Source organism: Pipistrellus kuhlii, unplaced genomic scaffold, assembly GCF_014108245.1.
Source record: "Pipistrellus kuhlii isolate mPipKuh1 unplaced genomic scaffold, mPipKuh1.p scaffold_m20_p_6, whole genome shotgun sequence".
Lineage (NCBI taxonomy): Eukaryota > Metazoa > Chordata > Mammalia > Chiroptera > Vespertilionidae > Pipistrellus > Pipistrellus kuhlii.
The window spans coordinates 24253968-24271174 of record NW_023425562.1 but is presented as its reverse complement, the minus strand read 5'-3'; the positions used below and the strand labels follow the sequence as shown (position 1 = coordinate 24271174).

The following is a 17207-nucleotide window of genomic DNA, read 5'->3' as shown; positions in this document are numbered from 1 at the left end:
TTCAGACAACTTCCAAGATTGAGAGAAGAGACTCATTAAAGAACCCCGCCAGCAAACCTTTTGTTTGTTTCCAAAAAAGCAGTTTTGTCCACAGAAAGCCCAAAATAAGTCCCAGAGTACCCCCACCAATAGCAGCATTTTTTGAAATATAAACAGTTTGTAAAATATAATTTATTCAGAAAAAAAAATACGTGTTAAGAACTTAATTCCAAAAGACTGACAGAGCCCAAAGGTTCAGCAGCACCAGACCAGGAGCTGAGAACTGCCAGTAGGATCAGGCTTTGAGGGAGGCTCTGTCAGTCTCACCAATAGGGCTGCCGGCATGATGGACCCCTGTGAGCTGATGGGGGTGGGGTGGGCCCTCCCGGCTGCCCAAATCCCCTCTGTGTGTTCTCCGTCCCAGCCAGGCTAGCCACTCCCCCATGAACCCACAGCTGTGAACTAACACGGTGCTACCTCCTCCCAAAGCAAAGCCATAGACACACAGTGAAAGAACCTGTTATCATCAACAGCATTTAGTGCAGCAACCATGACCCTGGTCTCTCAAAGTCCTGCATTACTGGCTGTGAGGCCGCTTGGCCGCTGGCTCTTCCTCCTTCTCCTGTTTCAGCCATCGCTCCATGAGCCCAGCTGCTCCTCTCTTGGTAGGGAGTGGGCTCTTCTGCAGGAACTGGCTGGACCACTGGGGCACATCTGGCACTGCCTTTTGGGGTGTTTTGGGGTTTTCCTTTTTGGGTGACTTTGTGGCCAGCCACTGCAACATCTGGCTGCTGCCGCTTGCCTTGAGCTCCTAGGGAAAAGATGAAAAAACATTTAGCTCACGCTTTTGGGAAAAGGACAACTCCAAGGGAAGAAATAGGGGAAGAGGCATGAGGTACTGACCCAGATTTATAAATTGTTACTAAAGGCAGACAGGACACACTGGTCAGGAGTGGGAAGAAAAGAGCAACTGAGTGTCTCCAAGGGGCTGAGGGGAGGGAGTAGCTCTTAGAGAAGGCCTGGTGGAGTCTGGGCGGCCATTCACAGCAGAGCACTGACAGCCTTTCAAACGTGCAGAGAATGAAGCGTTCTCAGGGAAAACAATGTAAGTTAGTGGGACCAGGCAAAGAGTTGGGAGATGAAGTTGGGGGAGATAGGGCTTCAAATAGCCTCCAAGATTAGAGGTTCAGCCTAAGCCTGAACAGGCTGCTTCCCTACCATGTAACCTTTCTGCACAACCTCTCCTTGCCCAGCACTGCTCTTCTGCTTCCCTTACCTGCACCCCAACCCAAATCGAAGTTCTGAATTCAACAATACTACCTCACCAAAATGTGAATTCTTTTGGTGTAAAGACCATGTCAGAAACGGGGCAGTGTCTAGTGCAAAATGAGTCATTTTTAGAGACATCTAATTAAAAAAATATATATATCAGGGTTGCATGAGTTTGCAGATAAACGAGACAAAAGAAAAAAGATGACACTGACTATGGGAATGGAAAACTTAAAAAAAAAAAAAAAAAAAAAGGAAAATGAGGGGTGCTCTTGCAATCACTGTCCTTAGGACTTCTCGGCAGTGTGAGATGCCTGTTCTTGGAGCCCGGAGCCATGTCCTGCTTCAGATCCCTCTTTGCACCAAAGACAGCGGAGCTGGCTTTTTGCTCTGGAGCCCTTTTCCCACTGTGGGCCGTTTGTTTGTTCAACTTCCCTTCAAAATACATCTTCAGGATCTTTACCATCTCTAAGAAGTTAACATATAGAGCAAATAGTCCTGAAGGGGAACAAAGATTGGAACTCCTCCAACTTGTGGTTGGGAAAGCAGAGAAAAAGTGAAAAGATACAAAAAAATCACAGTTAGTTATGGACAGAGATACAATTATGGTCAAGGGCTCCTTTTTCTTTCTCACAATCACCCTCTAGAGTAGAAGCCCTCAAACTTATCAGTAACTTTTATCAGACTCACCAAAGAGCTTCTGAATGATAGAAATCCAAGTACAGTCCTGAATAGTAGCTGACTCAGTAGGTCTGGATAGGGTCTAGCATTTACATTTGAAAGCCAACTTTGAATCACTGCTAGCTCACCCTTGCCATGAATAAGGAATGTGAGTTTTGGGTGGTGGCTCTAACTAAAAAGCCATATCCTAAAAGAAAATGCTACCCTGACAGAAGACAGAAAGCTCAAAAAGGACTGTGAGAGTCACACATGCCTACCTTTTTGGCCTGTAAGTCAACAGCAGCCACACACTCAGGCGTGTTGTTTCGGGAGTTGTTCACCACGGGAGAGACCGGGTGGAAGGCGATGTTGTCTGTGGGGTGGATTAGCTTCAAAGCTTCCTGAGTGGAGACCTCACCAAAATCAAGCCATTTAGAGACTGCCTCCTCTCCATCTAATATGGCAGGCATCCTAGCCAGTGAGGTCAAAACATTGGTTAGAAGAGAGAGAGTGAAGGTAGGGAGTGAGACTTTAGTTGAGAGCACAAATCATCCCAAGGAGAAGCTCGCCCTGCCTCTGTGCCTTACATGCTGATTGATGCCATGTGCTCCTTGACCACAACTTGACAGAGCACGAAATTCAACACTAGGAGAGCCATCTTATAAAGTTTATGGCAATGACAGGCAACAGTAATTATGACTGGACCCAGTGCACTGCAGTGTACACATTAGCAAACTGGTGACTTTTCTATGATGGCCCAGCTACAATTAAAGGAGAAACAGGTCCTGAAAAACTTGTCTATCAACAATAATCTCCAGTCTTACAACCTATGACAGATTTACGGTAAGAAAGACCTATGCACATAATTGTGAACAAAAGGAAGCTATGCCTCAGGAAGCAAAGAGGCTAAGAGCCATGATCCTGGTACCCAGGAAGATGCTAGGACAAAATCCTTTGTTTAGCTTCCAGTTTTATGTCCTAGGCCAACGCAAAGCATGGAATACACTTCATTGGTGGGTGGCATAGTTGATTTTAGGAGATAAATGCATAAATATCTTCTTCACAGTAACTCATAAGTTGCAACTCTTCCAACACATCCTTACTTTCACAAGCAAACTATGGGTCTTTTTAAGGTAAAGTACCATTATTTATTGTAGTATCTATGTATTTTGAAATCACCTAATACATAAAACTGTGATAATTTTTAATAGATTTCTATTTTATTAATGTGTCACTGACAAAGTTTTTTTAAGTGGAGCCCTCTTAACCCCTTTTCCCATAAAGTCTGTCATTTCATTATACAATTTTGAATAATATGGTGACTTTTAGGAATGCATGTCATGTTATAGCCAAACTGACTGTAATTATATTGGTGAGCAACTGTCCTGGTTTCCTACTGTCTAATTTGTGCATATAGCCAGGCTGGCATAGCTCAGGAAATCACAGTTCAATTCCCAGTCAGGGCACATGCCCTGGGTGTGGGCTTGATCCCCAGTGTGGGGTGTGCAGAAAGCAGCTGATCAATGATTATCCCATCATTGATATCTCTATTTCTCTGAAATCAATAAAAATATATGTGAAAACAAGGAAAAAAAAGAATAAGGACCTGGGTACCACAGCATTTAAAAAGTAAGTATAATAAATAAATAAACGTGTGCATACAGCAACTTTAAATTTCAAAAGCTCCCTATCTAAAAACAAAGAGAACACACCCTTCCCTGAATCCTTCTGGACCCAGGGATAAGTATGACTTGCCTATGGTGGATGTCATTCAAGCCTTTGCAGGAGTCCACTGTGATGATGGTGTAGGAATACAGGCAGTCTCCTCCCTGTGGTGGCTTCCAGCAGTCAAAGATCCCAGCCATTGTTAGTAGCCTCCAGTTGTCCCAAACTTTCTCCCTGTCCTCAGGACTATCTGCAGCATCAATACTGCCCTTCTGGAAACAAAATACATGGGCAGATTAGATACTCACCAGCCTTCTTTTACATGCAAGCTGGATACTACCACAGACTTAAGAGCATCGCAATCATTTTGGAAGTCATTTAGCACATACCATATTAACTCAAAGGAAAGAGGATTGGTGGCAAATACTCACCAAAGCTATAAGTTTATGGTTATTTCAATGCTTTCAGAATAGATCTTAATTCCTTCATTAGGCATTCAGGCCTTCTAATCCATCATGCCAGCTTTCGCTTACCATGTTAATCTGAACCAAACCAAACTGTTTGTAAAGAAGCTATCATATCCTTTTGTTCCCACTGTCTTGCAGAAACAACCTTCCCCTGCCCAAAACGTCCCTCCCACCTTTCTTATCGTGCCAGCTCCTACTTGCCATTTAAGATTCAGGTCAAGGCCTGGAATACAGGAAACTAGAAAGAGTGTCAACTTCACCTTAAATAATAAGAAAAAAGGCTAGATAATAGACCAAATCATAACTTTTCTTCAATTCATCAGAGAATTGAGGTCACATGGCAACCAATTAGCTTAAACTTCATAGAAAGACAGGAATCTCTGTGGGGAGATGAGACATAAGCACTGGCTTACCAGTGGCAACAGAAGGAAGGCAAGTCCTTCATACAGCAGATATGAAATGAAATAAAATTATCAAACTGCTATATGCAGAGTGTGGGCTAGCCTGAGAGTACATGATCCATGAGAGCTATAGACATCAAGATGTTTGCATAAGTTTGCATATTCTTTTTTTTTTTTTTAATTCATTGATTTCAGAGAGGAAGGGAGAGGGATAGATAGAAACATCAATGATGAGAGAGAATCATTGATTGGCTGTCTCCTCCACACCCACCTATTGGGGTTACAGCCTGAAACTGAGGCAAGTGCCCTTGACAGGTATCAAACCTGGGACCCTTCAGTCTGCAAGCCAATGCTCTATCCACAAGCCAAACCAGCCAGGGCTTGCATATTCTTCTCCACAGACCAGCCTGGGTGCTCACAGGTCAGACGACTGGAGAAAGTTTCCTGCTGGTGCATGCCTGCAGGAGAGGAGCTCTTCTGCTTCAGGAAAGGCATAAAGCTTTACCTGATCACTCTTCCTCTGAGGAATAAAATCCTTAAGGAGTCAGGGGGAAGGGTAATAAACCTAATCACTCTTTTTTTTTTTAATATATATTTTATTGATTTTGTACAGAGAAGAAGGGAGAGAGATAGAAACATCGATGAGAGAGAGTCATCGATCAGCTGCCTCTTGCACACCCCCCTACTGAGATATGCCCGCAACCAAGGTACATGCCCTTGACCGGAATCGAACCCGGGACCCTTCAGTTCCCAAGCTGACACTCTATCCATTGAGCCAAACCGGTAATAAACCCGATCACTCTTAAGATACAGGTAAGGATTCATGGAGGCTGAAGGATAAAAGAAAAAAAACCCAACCCTCTACTCCTCTGGGGAAGGAACAAGATCCCTGAGGAAGGCTGAGCCTGGGAGCTAGTGGCACAGTTCTGCCTAAGAGTGAGACTGAATGAATGAAGACAACAGAGAGCACTCCCTTCCCCTTCAGAGAGGCAGTACCAAGTGACAAGTGACAGCAGTCTAATTCTGGGTAAGGTTGATCATGGGGAGACCCTCTCTAGGCACAGGCTCAGAGGGAAATATTACAGCTGAAGGGAGCAGAGCTATTGAGAAAAATCCTCTGGAAAATCAACTCTTACTCTAAACACAAGGTGAGACCAAAAATTTTTAAAACCAGTGGTGAACAAAGGCAATCATAACAACAAATTTCAAACCCAGTTCAGTGGACAAGATCCACTCAATCTCACATGGTAATGGCCTAACAGAAGGATAAGTGTATCCATTTCCAAGCATAAATATTATTTATCTCAGTTTCTATGTTACATACTATGGCAATCAATAAAAATTTACAAGACACAACCCTGGCCAGGCACAGGTTGGAGCATCGCTGTGATACACCAAGGTTGCCAGTTTGATCCCTTCACCAACCAAAGAAGACATAAATAAGTAGAAAACAAATTGATGTTTCTCTCCTCCCCCAATAAATCAATCAATAAAAATTAGCCCTGAGATGTGACTTAGTTGGTAAGAGTGTCCTCCTGTGCACCCAAGGGTCACAGGTTAGATTCCCAGTCAGGGACATGCCCAGGTTTTGGGTTCAATCCCTTTTGGGGGTGCATATGGGAGGCAACCGATTAACGTTTCTCTCTGCCCCCTCTCCCTTCCTCTCTCTCCAAAATCAATAAAATGGCCGAAACTGGTTTGGCTTAGTGGATAGAGCGTCAGCCTGCAGACTGGACGGTCCCGGGTTCTATTCCAGTCAAGGGCATGTACCTTGGTTGCGGGCACATCCCCAGTACAGGGTGTGCAGGAGGCAGCTGGTCGATGGTTCTCTCTCATCGACTTTTTAAAATATTTTTAAAATTTTTCTAAAAATAGTGGTGATGGTTGCACAACTTTAAATATATTCAAAAATCAGACTTGCGTCCTGACTGGTTTGGCTCAGTGGATAGAGTGTCAGCCTGCGGACTGAAGAGTCCCAGGTTCAATTCCAGTCAAGGGCATGTACCTTGGTTGCAGGCACATCCCCAGTAGGGGATATTTTATTGATTACCTTTGTTCTATCCACCCTATCTGGAATGTCAGTAGGGGTGCACAGGAGGCAGCTGATCGATGTTTCTCTCTCATGGCTGTTTCTAACTCTCTATCCTTCTCTCTTCCTCTCTGTAAAAAATCAAAATACATTAAACATTAAAAAAAAAAAATCAGACTTGCATAATTTTAAAAAGTGAATTATATCTCAATAAAGCTATTATTTTAAAAAATAACTCTACGAAGACCCTGTCCAGGTAGCTCAGTTGGTTAGGGCATTATCCTGTCAATGATGATGGTTCAATCCTCTGTCAGGGCATATGTAGGAGTCAACCAACGAACGCATAAGTAAAACACCAACTTTATATTTTTCTCTCAAAATCAATAAAACAAAACACTCTGTAAGGGGAGGAAAAAATGTCCCTCTTTAGATTAGTTCTCTGTATCTTTCTAAATGAGTGCTGCTGCTGATACCTCTTCTGTTTTGATTTGGGGGAAGTAGATGAAGTATGGCTGCCTGTGGCTCGTGTACTGACTTCGCTGCCACTCGTAGAATCCATCTGCCAGAACAACACAGCGTCTCCCCTTCCCCAGAGGCACCTGCGGGAAAACGTGAGCAAGATACGGTCTTAGTGAGAGGATCACATTGCATGGAATGGAGTTAAAATCTTATGTCTGCCTGGCGGTGTGGCTCAGTAAAAGCAGTTGATCGTCAACCCAGGAACCAAAGAGGTCACTGGTTCCGATTCCCATGCAGGGCACATGCCAGGTGGCAGGTTCAATCCCCAGTAATGGGGTGTGCAGTAGGCAGCTGAATAAGGATGTATCTCTTTCATCTCATTTATGTTTCTCTCTCTCTATCCCTCTCCCTTCTTTTCTCTCTAAAAATAAAGAGTATATACATTAAAAAAAAAATCTTGGGTCTTATTGTTAGTCAGTTTGGCTCAGTGGATAGAACATCAGCCTGAGGACTGAAGGATCTGGGGTTCAATTCTGATTAAGGGCATATGCCTAGGTTGCAGGCTCGATCCCCAGTGGGGGATGTGTAGGAGGCAGCCGATTAGTGAGTCTCTCTCATCATTGATGTTTCTGTCTCTCTCTCCCTCTTCCCTTCCTCTCTGAAATCAATAAAAATATATTTAATAAAAATAAAAATAATAATCTTGGATCTGCCAATGTAATATCATCATCTTAGAGTAGTTATTTCTCTGTACCTCAGTTTTCACATGTATAAAGTCACCCTCACTCAGATGTTGAAAAGATTAAATGTACACAACAGCAACAGCTCTCTAACAAATAGGCACTTGTGGTAGCTGGTCTCCAAAGTTGGTTCCCCAATGAACTATGCATCCCAGTATTCATCTCCCATGGGGCAATAGCGTGCATAGAAGTGATGCTATGACTTCCAAGGCTAGGCCACAAAATCCTGCAGCTCCTGCCCTACTGTCTTGAATCATGAGCTTTGGTAAGCCTGACGCCACGTAAGAAGCCTGACTACCCTGAGAACCCCAGCTGGGCACCTGGAAGGCTTTCAGTTGTTCTATCCACCCTAACTGGGGTGTCAGACATGCGGGTAAAGAAGCTCTCTTAGCCCTAACCAGTTTGGCTCAGTGGATAGAGTATTGGCCTGTGGACTGAAGGGTCCCGGTTTGATTCCCGGTTGGGGGAACATGCCCGGGTTGCAGGCTCGATCCCAATAGGGGACATGCAGGAGGTAGCCAATCCATGATTCTCTCTCATCATTGATGTATCTCTCTCGCGCTCTCTCTTCCTTTCTGAAAAAATAAAATTAAAAAATAAACTATCTTAGATATCTAGCCCCAGCTGTCATCTGATTATAACTACACAAGTGAAACTGTCCACTTGAGCCCAGTCAACCCACAGAATATAATAAATAATATAGTAGATTTGTTAAGCCACCAAGCTTTGGCCTGGTTTGTTACACAGTAATAATAAAACAGTATTCAGAGAGGGACCTTCCGAGAGGTTCCACAGAGAACCTTATTTTACTTTTCAGGTGCCGAAGGCACTGATAGCTCTGTTCCTAAAAAGCACCTTTCCCTGGATGAGGTACCGACCTTGAAGGACAGTTTCTCCATCATGGTATCACTACGGCAGTTGCTCGTGTTGAACTGCAGTTTGGAAGGATCATCTTCTTTGAACCAAGATGGGACCAAGCCCCATCGCATAGGAGCAATGACACGCTCAGATGAGTCTGCACCCTGCCAAAGGTTAATAAGATCCAGTGAGATCATAATAAAATTTTAAAAACCAAGTTTAGCATATGCATTACATTACTATTAGTATCAAAATACAAAGAATAGAGAAAAGAGCCGAAACCAGTTTGGCTCAGAGGATAAAGCATCGGCCTGCGGACTGAAAGGTCCCGGGTTTGATTCCGGTCAAGGGCATGTTACCTTGGTTGCGGGCACATACCCGGTGGGAGGTGTGCAGGAGGCAGCTGATCGATGACTCTCTCTCATCGATGTTTCTAACTCTCTATCCCTCTCTCTTCTTCTCTGTAAAAAAAAAAAAAAAAATAGAGAAAAGATTAAAAGGGAAAGATTCTACTTGAAAACAATTTTAGTAATTTATCATAATGTAACTTGTGTTCTTTAGCAATTATATTTATGGGAATGTAAGACATTCTGCTTGGGTAGAATAGGGGACATAAAGAGATTCTGTTCCTACAAACATGTAATTAGTGCCTATCAAGGAATGTACTTAGTTTGTCCCCTTACAAAACGAGAACATAAGGAAGCACACAAAATTTTCCAGATTTCTACTTGTGTCTTTTTCCCTAACTGATACTATTGTGTATCTTCTCACTGTCATAAAGCTTGGCCACTATATGCCTTATATGTTGAGTCCCTCTAAAAATTTCCAAATGTGAAGGTAGTTTTGGCCCCCAACAAATGGCTTTTATACTTTTTTTTTGCATTTGGACCTTGGGAATTTGATAAAATTTACAGATTGAAGTGCACATACACACTATTCTGCACAGCATAGTACACACGGAAGAAACCAGTGGTAGAGTATGTATTTTTGGTGCTACAATAGTCCAGGGATCTGATAATAAGGATACAGTAGCTCTGGTGACAGAAGTGAAAATAAAAGTCATCTAAAAGATAGAAAAATGAAACTGTGGTGCAACAAGAAAAAGAAAACAGGGATGATTAAGTTTTCAGTCCCTGACGACTGAAATAATGATGCCACTATTGAACAAAATTCTGAAGGGTTTGATTTGGGGAAAGGTCACATGTGGAGTTTCTGATAATAGTGGCAAGTCTAGATGTGGCAGTTTAAATAAAAGGTTGAAAAATATTTACCATTTTCCCCCTTAAGAGCTGGAGTCTATGTTCCCTTCCCTTGAATCTGAACGGGCTGTGACTCGCAGGGTGTGGCACAAGTAACACTGTGATTTCTAAGGTTCAGTCAGGAAGTCAGCTTCCTGCTTATTTGCTGCGACGCTGCTTTTGGAACTGAGCGGCCATGCTGTGAAAAAGCTCTGGCTGGCAGCACAGGTTAGCAGCCAACATCACTGCCAGGTAAGGACTGAAGATGCCCCTAGATCAGAAGTTTGTAAACTTTTTCTTTTAAATAAAAGGCCAGATATTAAATACTTGTCAGGTTAGAGAGTCTCGGTTATAGGGACAAAGATTTATAGACAATAAATGGATATTGCTGTATTCCATATAATTTCATTACAAAAATGATCAGAGGGCTTTAGATTTCTAACTCCTGCTCTAGATGATTCTAGCCCCAGATTCCAAGTCTTTTCAGCTAAGACCCCAGACTTCAGGGAAGTGACAAACAATATCTGCAATGCTTTGACTTAATTTCTCACTAGTGAACATAATAAAGGTTATTTTGGCCCTGGCTGAGTAGCTTAGTTAGTTGAGAGTGTTGTCCTGATATGCCAAGGTTCCATCCCCAGTCAGGGCACACACAAGAAGCAACCAATAAAGGTATATGTGGAACAACAAGTAGATGTCTGTCTCTCTCTCTCTCTTTCTCTCTCTCTCTCACATCATTTTTAAAATAATTCAAGATTATTTTAATTCACTAGAATAAGATTCAAACAGAGCTACTTACCATGTCCAAAAAGCATGTAGAATTAAACTTAGGAGAGAGGCAGCATGATAGAGAAAATGGGTCACCGAACTCTTTCTATAATGGGCTAGATAGCAAATATTTTTGTCTTTGTGAGTTCATATAGTCGTTGCAATGACTCAAGCAACTAAACTCTGTCTCCATTGGTTGTGAGAAAACAGCCAAACAACAAATGAATGAGCTTGGATTTGATCTAATAAAACGTTATTTGCAAAAACAGGTAGTGAGCCAGATTTGGTCTGAGGACCATAGTTAGCCAACCTCTGGTACAGAGGAAAAAAATAAGGCCTTTGAAAGACTCAGATTAAAAAATTCCTTCACTGCTACTTACGAAGTTGGACTAGTTTCAACTATCTGGACCCTCAACTTTCCTTTTCTGTCAAAATAGAGCGAACAATACATGCCTTGGAGAACCATTAAAATGTGTGGCATGGAATACACATACAAATTGCAGTGTAGTATTTTTTTAGGTCAGAATTATAAAGGTGACTTAAAGCCATCAGGATAAAATTTCTAAGAGAGTAAATAAAGTGCAGGATTTAACCTGGAGGTATAAAAAGAGAAAAGGAGAAATGAGGGGAAAGTAGAGTCCAAGAAAAAGTGCCTAGAGAGAAAAAAAGCAGAATGAGAAAAGTCAAAAAAGGACTCATCAGTAGTGGTGTCTCCAAATTAACCCTTCCACTGTGCTCTTGATAAGATCCTGTCCTGTTTCTTTCAAAATCTTGTCTGAACAGTCAATCCCTGTCTATACCCATCATCCATTCTCATTAATCACGACAGGATCCACAACACTGCTCAAACCCCGAGTCAGCAAACACCCATCTGCATCTGCTGGTCTTAGGGAAATGCAGGGCTTGTTTCCCATGAGCCAATGAGGACAACATTTTCATCACCTGATTAATATGCCGCCTTGTTTAATGTGTATTTCTATTTAAAGACACTATTGCATATATTGTTGATTTTTTTAATGTTGAATTCATTTCCAACAGCACAGTAAATTATGCTGGATTAAGCTTATTTAACACATGTATTTTCTCTGTAAGGCATATTACAATCTTCTTACACTTGGGAATACTAGCCAGCAAGCACTCCAGGACTGTGCCTGGGAACAGTTTTAAACAGTGCATAAAACATAACACTAAATGGACTGCAAGAAGGACACTTGTTTATAGCATAAGAAGTGAAACAAGAAGGTAGAGCTACACACACACACACACACACACACACACACACACACACGAAGGTAGAGCTTCATTTTTTGTTTGTTTTTTAAGAGCTTTGTCTTATTCAATCATGTGACTCAAAATTTCACCACCTGTATTGTCCATGATTGATAAATATACCCATGTTTAAAAGTAACAGTATATTTAGAAGTCTATAAATACATTTTAGCAAGTAGGCAAATTTGCAAACCCAGAATTTATAAATGAGAATCGTGTGTGTGTGTGTGTGTGTGTGTGTGTGTGTGTGTGTGTGTGTTTTCCTCCCGTAAAGACAGAGGCAGCCTAGGTAGAGTGTGTGGACCCCAAGAAAGAAGATCTACTGGGAACGGCTCCCAGTGGCTGAGTTCAGATTTAAAAAACAGAGCCTAGCAGCCATTCCATACGGGGGCCTTTCACACAAACTTCACTGAGAGAGAAGCCCAGGCTAAGCTGCCTGCCTGTGTTTCGCCACTTGAGCCGATCCTCATGAAGGAGTGCCTGGAGCCTCAGCCTCTGACGGAAGGGTCCCGGGTTCAATTCCAGTCAGGGGCACATGCTCAGGTGCAGGCTCGATCCCCAATAGGGGCATGCAGGAGAAAGCTAATTAATGATTCTCTCTCATCATTGATGTTTCTATCTCTCTCTCTCTCCCTCTTCCTTCCTCTCTGAATTCAATAAAAAAAAATATATATATATTTTTAAAAAAGGAGTACCTGGAATCCTATTTTCAACCAATCAGACTAAGGATTTCCCTAACGAGTGTGTTCACTGGATAATTGTACTAAATCAAACCCAAACGTGAGGCTGCCCTCTATGGGTACAATGAATAAAAAGTGGCTGCAGCCGAAACCAGTTTAGCTCAGTGGATAGAGCGTTGGTCTGTGGACTGAAAGGCCCCAGGTTCGATTCTGGTCAGGGGCATGTATAATACATTGGTTTCGGAAACATCCCCAGTAGGGGGTGTGCGGGAGGCAGCTGGTCGATGTTTCTCTCTCATCGATGTTTCTAGTTCTCTATCCCTCTCCCTTCCGCTCTGTAAAACATCAATAAAATATATTAAAATAAATAAATAAAAAGTAAAAAGTGGCTGCAGCCAGGCCAGTGACTCAGGTGACTGAGCACTATCCCGTGCACCAGGAGGTCGATGGTTTGGTTTGTGGTCAGGGCACACGCCTGGGTTGTGGGATCCGTCCCCCTTAGGGGGCAAGCTGGAGGCAGAAGATCAACAGATGTTTCTCATTGATGCTCCTATCTTTCCCCTCCCTTTCTCTCTTTAAAATCAATAAAAACATTAAAAAAAAAAAAAAAGTAGCTGCAAAGTCAAAATACTGAAAATATTGCTCAGTATTACTCATCTTTCCTCTACATTTTTGGACTTGTGACCAGAACAGCTTGTAACCTTGATATAGGCAAATGAAAGAGGAAGTAATTTGCAAACCAGTGGTTTCAAATGTAAATGTTGCAATCTATACATATGTACTGGCCGTTGACGATACGGATTAAATAAACTGCTGAAATGATTCTAATTTTACTTTACAATTTACAGGTTTGAGAAAAAGAAAACCTCAACTATTTATCAATTAGGAAAGCCTAGCAATCTTAATAAAATTTATTAGAGATGTGGAGTCAAAACACTACCTCAATAAGCAAATTCACACCACGGACAGAAAAGGAGGTCTCAGCTTGCTAGGGCCTCCACGTTCCCCATTCCCAGTTCCTTCCGGGAAGCATTTACTCAAGTGGGGTCAGTGGTCTGAACCTTAGTCCCAGCCGTATCCATCACTAACTGGGTAACCTTAGAAGTCACAATCTTTCTGCAGTTCTGCCTTTACATCTGTTTAACAAAATTATTCTTCCAGCTAACACTCATTATATAATTCTAAAGAGGTAGTACAAAAAACAAAACAAAAAAAACAAAAACAAAAAACAACCTGCCGAAACCGGTTTGGCTCAGTGGATAGAGCATCAGCCTGCGGACTAAAGGGTCCCAGGTTTGATTCCGGTCAAGGGCATGTACTTTGGTTGCGGGCACATCCCCAGTGGGGGGTTGGGGGGGTGTGCAGGAGGCAGCTGATTCATGTTTCTCTCTCATTGGGGTTTCTAACTCTGTAATCTTCTCTTTTTCTCTCTGAAAAATCAATTAAAAAAAAATAAATAAAATAAAAAACACCCACAAAGCTGAAAAAGAGTCTCGTACACTTAATTCTTCTCTCTTTTCACTTCAAATTATACCTTCTTTTAAAACATGTTTTATCTCCCAGTCAAGGTTCATTTTACTTTTATTATCCTCTCATTAAAAAAAGCTTCCTTAAATGGTTTCCTAGAGGAAGGGAGACGAAGAGACAGCCAGAAACATCAATAATAAGAGAATTATTGATCAGCTGCCTCCCACATGCCCCACACTGAGGATCAAGCCTGTAACCCCAGCATATACCCTGATGGGGAATCGAACCATGACCTCCTGATTCATAGGTCGATGCTCAACCATAACCAGCTGGGCAAGAATAAACTATTTTATGTAAATGGCTTCATTCAATCAAAAAGACAAATGTTATTAGGTTATTTCAAAATAATGTGATCCCTATAATGTAGAGATGAGTCTTTCTTGACTACCATATTATCACAAGAGTTCTGAAGAGTATGTAGCACTAGTATAATCAGCTTGATAAAGTGATTTAAGCATTATGGATCAAACAGAATAAAAATCTAGCATGGAGCCAAAACCGGTTTGGCTCAGTGGATGGAGCGTCAGTCTGTGGAGTGAGGGGTCCCAGGTCAAGGGCATGTACCTTGGTTGTGGGCACATCCCTGGTGGGGGGTTGTAGGAGGCAGCTGGTTGATATTTCTCTCTCATCAATGTTTCTAGCTCTCTGTCCCTCTCCGTTCCTCTCTGTGAAAAATCAATAAAATATATATATTTTTTAAATCCAGCATGGAAATAATCATGTTTTTAAAACATATCAAGGATATTTAATATTTAAATAAAAAAACATAAGACACAGCCGAAGCCGGTTTGGCTCAGTGGTAGAGCGTCAGTCTGCGGATTGAAAGGTCCCAGGTTCGATTCCGGTCAAGGGCATGTACATTGGTTGCGAGCACATCCCCGGTGAGTGGTGTGCCAGAGGCAGCTGGTCGATGTTTCTCTCTTATCGGCGTTTCTATCTCTCTATCTCTCTCCCTTCCTCCTCTCCGTGAAATATCAATAAAATATATTTTTTTTAAAAACAAAAAACATAAGACACAGAGAAACTATTAACTTCTGGAATGAAGCATTTTTATCACATGCATGCTTATAATAAGAATAAAGCAAAGAACAAAAACACGATTATAAATTATGGGTCACTCCAACACTACAATAGGTGAATACTATAAACACAATGAATGCAACTAGACTTCAGATAACCAAACCAAATACATCTAGCTTCAATAAAAGATAACATAAAAAGACTGATAACACAAGCAGAGAGAACAGAAATTTCAATGTTCAAGAAACATCAGATGTTTTAAATTAGCTAGTCATAATCCTGCCTTAGGCCTAGAGATTCTGATTCAATAATACTAGTAAGGGGCATGGGACCCTTATGATTATTTAAAAAGGAAAAACATTAAGTATCTATTTATGGAATTCTGAGAGGAAGGGAAAGGGAGAAAGAAGCATCAGTGAGAATCATTGATCAGCTGCCTCCTGAGCCACACCAGCCGAGTGAAGAAACAAAATTTTTAAATCCTCATCTGAGATTATGTTTGTTGAATTTAGAGAGAGAGGAAGGGAGAGAGGGAGAAAGAGAGAAACATCCATTGATTGCCTCCTATGTGTGCCCCTACTGTGGACTGAACCAGCAACCTAGGTATGCGCCCTAAGAATCAAATCTACAACCTTTTCGACGTATGGGATGATGCTCCAACCCACTGAGCCACCCAACCGAGGCCTTTTAAAAAAAAAATTTTAAGATACTCAAATGACCCTGATAATCAGTGTGGTTGGAAAGATGCTGTCTTTAAAAATGTATTCAAATACAAGGCTCATGTAAATTGGACATGCACTAAGAGTAGTATGCCTTGTATTATATAAAGAAGGCTCTTAAATTGAGCCTGAAGAATATGAATCTTGCAAGACTCAAAGATACCAATAGAACTCCTGTCAGTGAGGCCAGAGTGGTTCTCAACCTAGGGTCAAATAAAGGCTGGCTTTTAAATATCATCTCCGAGACTGAGCATGCCCCAAACCAAATACAGCTAACCCCGAACAACACAGGTGTTACCTGCATGAGTCCACTTATCTGCAGATTTGTTTCAATAAATACTGTAAATGTACTTCCCTTACAATTTTCTTAATAGCATTTTATTTTCTCTGGCTTACTGTATTTTAAGTAATAGACGTAACATGCAAAAATATTTTAATCTACTGTTTATGTTATGAGCAAGGCTCCCAGTCAAGTGTAGGCTGTTAACTAAAGTTTTCGGAGAGTCGGAAATTATATGTAGATTTTCAGGCTTTTGTAGGGCTGGAGGTGGGGGTTATTGGCGACCCTAACACTCCCCCTTTCCCCCCAACAGTTCAAAGATCGACTGTGAAGCCAACACGACGCAGACAAAGCGTTACCTTCTCGAAGTGGAGGCGGGACAGCAGCACGGGGCCGTCGGACTGCGGGCTCTTGTTGTAGGAGGGCCGGTACTTGTCGGGGTCCCTCCACTCGGGGAGCCGGTGCTGGCCCCGCCGGTCCCGGTAGGCGCAGGCCCGGGTGAGCGCGTCCCGGGGCAGGTGGCAGGACGTGCGCCCGCACATCCCGCCGCGCCGCCTCTCAACCCCAACCTGCAAAGCCAACACCGGGGGTCCGGGCGCCGCCCCTCCTCCGAGCCGCCCCGGCCTCCTCCTTCCCTCTCCCTCCAGGATGGACTGGGCCTCCCGCCCTCCCCTCCCCGACGGCGGCCAGGCCCGGGCCAGCCCTGCGGTTAGTGCCCGAACCAGCCTCCTCCCGCCGTGGCTCCCGCTCCCACCAGCAGGGACGCCGGCCACACCGCGCGCGCCCCGGCGTCCAGGCGGCCCGACGCCGGCGCCACCAGCCCGTCCCTCCGCGCCGGGGCACCCCCTCCGCCCCGGCTCCCCGCCCCATCCCATCCCCGTCTCCCTCCCCATCTCACCTACCCCTTCCCCTTCTCACGCCCACCCCGCCCCCTCCGGCCGCCTCACCCCGCACCGCCGCCCGCACCGCTTCACTTGGCTGGGCCCGGCCTCCGCGTCGCCGCCCGGTGCAGCCCGCCCTCCGCTCTCCGCTCTCCGCTCTCCGCTCTCCGCTCTCCGCTCTCCGCTCTCCGCTCTCCGCTCTCCGCTCTCCGCGCTCCGGGCCCGCTCTCCGCTCTCCGCGCTCCGGGCTCCGGGCTCCGGGCCCCGCTCCCCGCTCTCCGCGCTCCGGGCCCCGCTC

At 43.5% G+C, this 17207-nt stretch overlaps 1 protein-coding gene across 5 annotated transcripts in view; it reads right to left on the bottom strand.

Annotated features, from left to right (window-relative positions):
* The window catches only part of HMCES (5-hydroxymethylcytosine binding, ES cell specific), a 34431-nt gene continuing 17224 nt past the window's right edge, over window positions 1-17207 (bottom strand). The window contains exons 1-8 of one of the 5 annotated variants that reach the window (XM_036417959.2): window positions 16964-17016; window positions 16388-16585; window positions 8548-8691; window positions 6944-7069; window positions 3917-3919; window positions 3664-3842; window positions 2187-2379; window positions 1-790 (exon numbers count right to left, since the gene is read on the bottom strand). In XM_036417959.2, coding sequence (XP_036273852.1) covers window positions 557-790; window positions 2187-2379; window positions 3664-3842; window positions 3917-3919; window positions 6944-7069; window positions 8548-8691; window positions 16388-16570 — 1062 coding nt within the window. In that variant the 5' untranslated portion in view covers window positions 16571-16585; window positions 16964-17016 and the 3' untranslated portion in view covers window positions 1-556. Of the gene's footprint in view, window positions 791-2186; window positions 2380-3663; window positions 3846-3916; window positions 3920-6937; window positions 7070-8547; window positions 8692-16387; window positions 16588-16750; window positions 16759-16963; window positions 17017-17207 lie in introns of those variants that run through there. The other 4 variants (XM_045574920.1, XM_036417956.2, XM_045574919.1 and 1 more) reach the window with 4 other exon arrangements.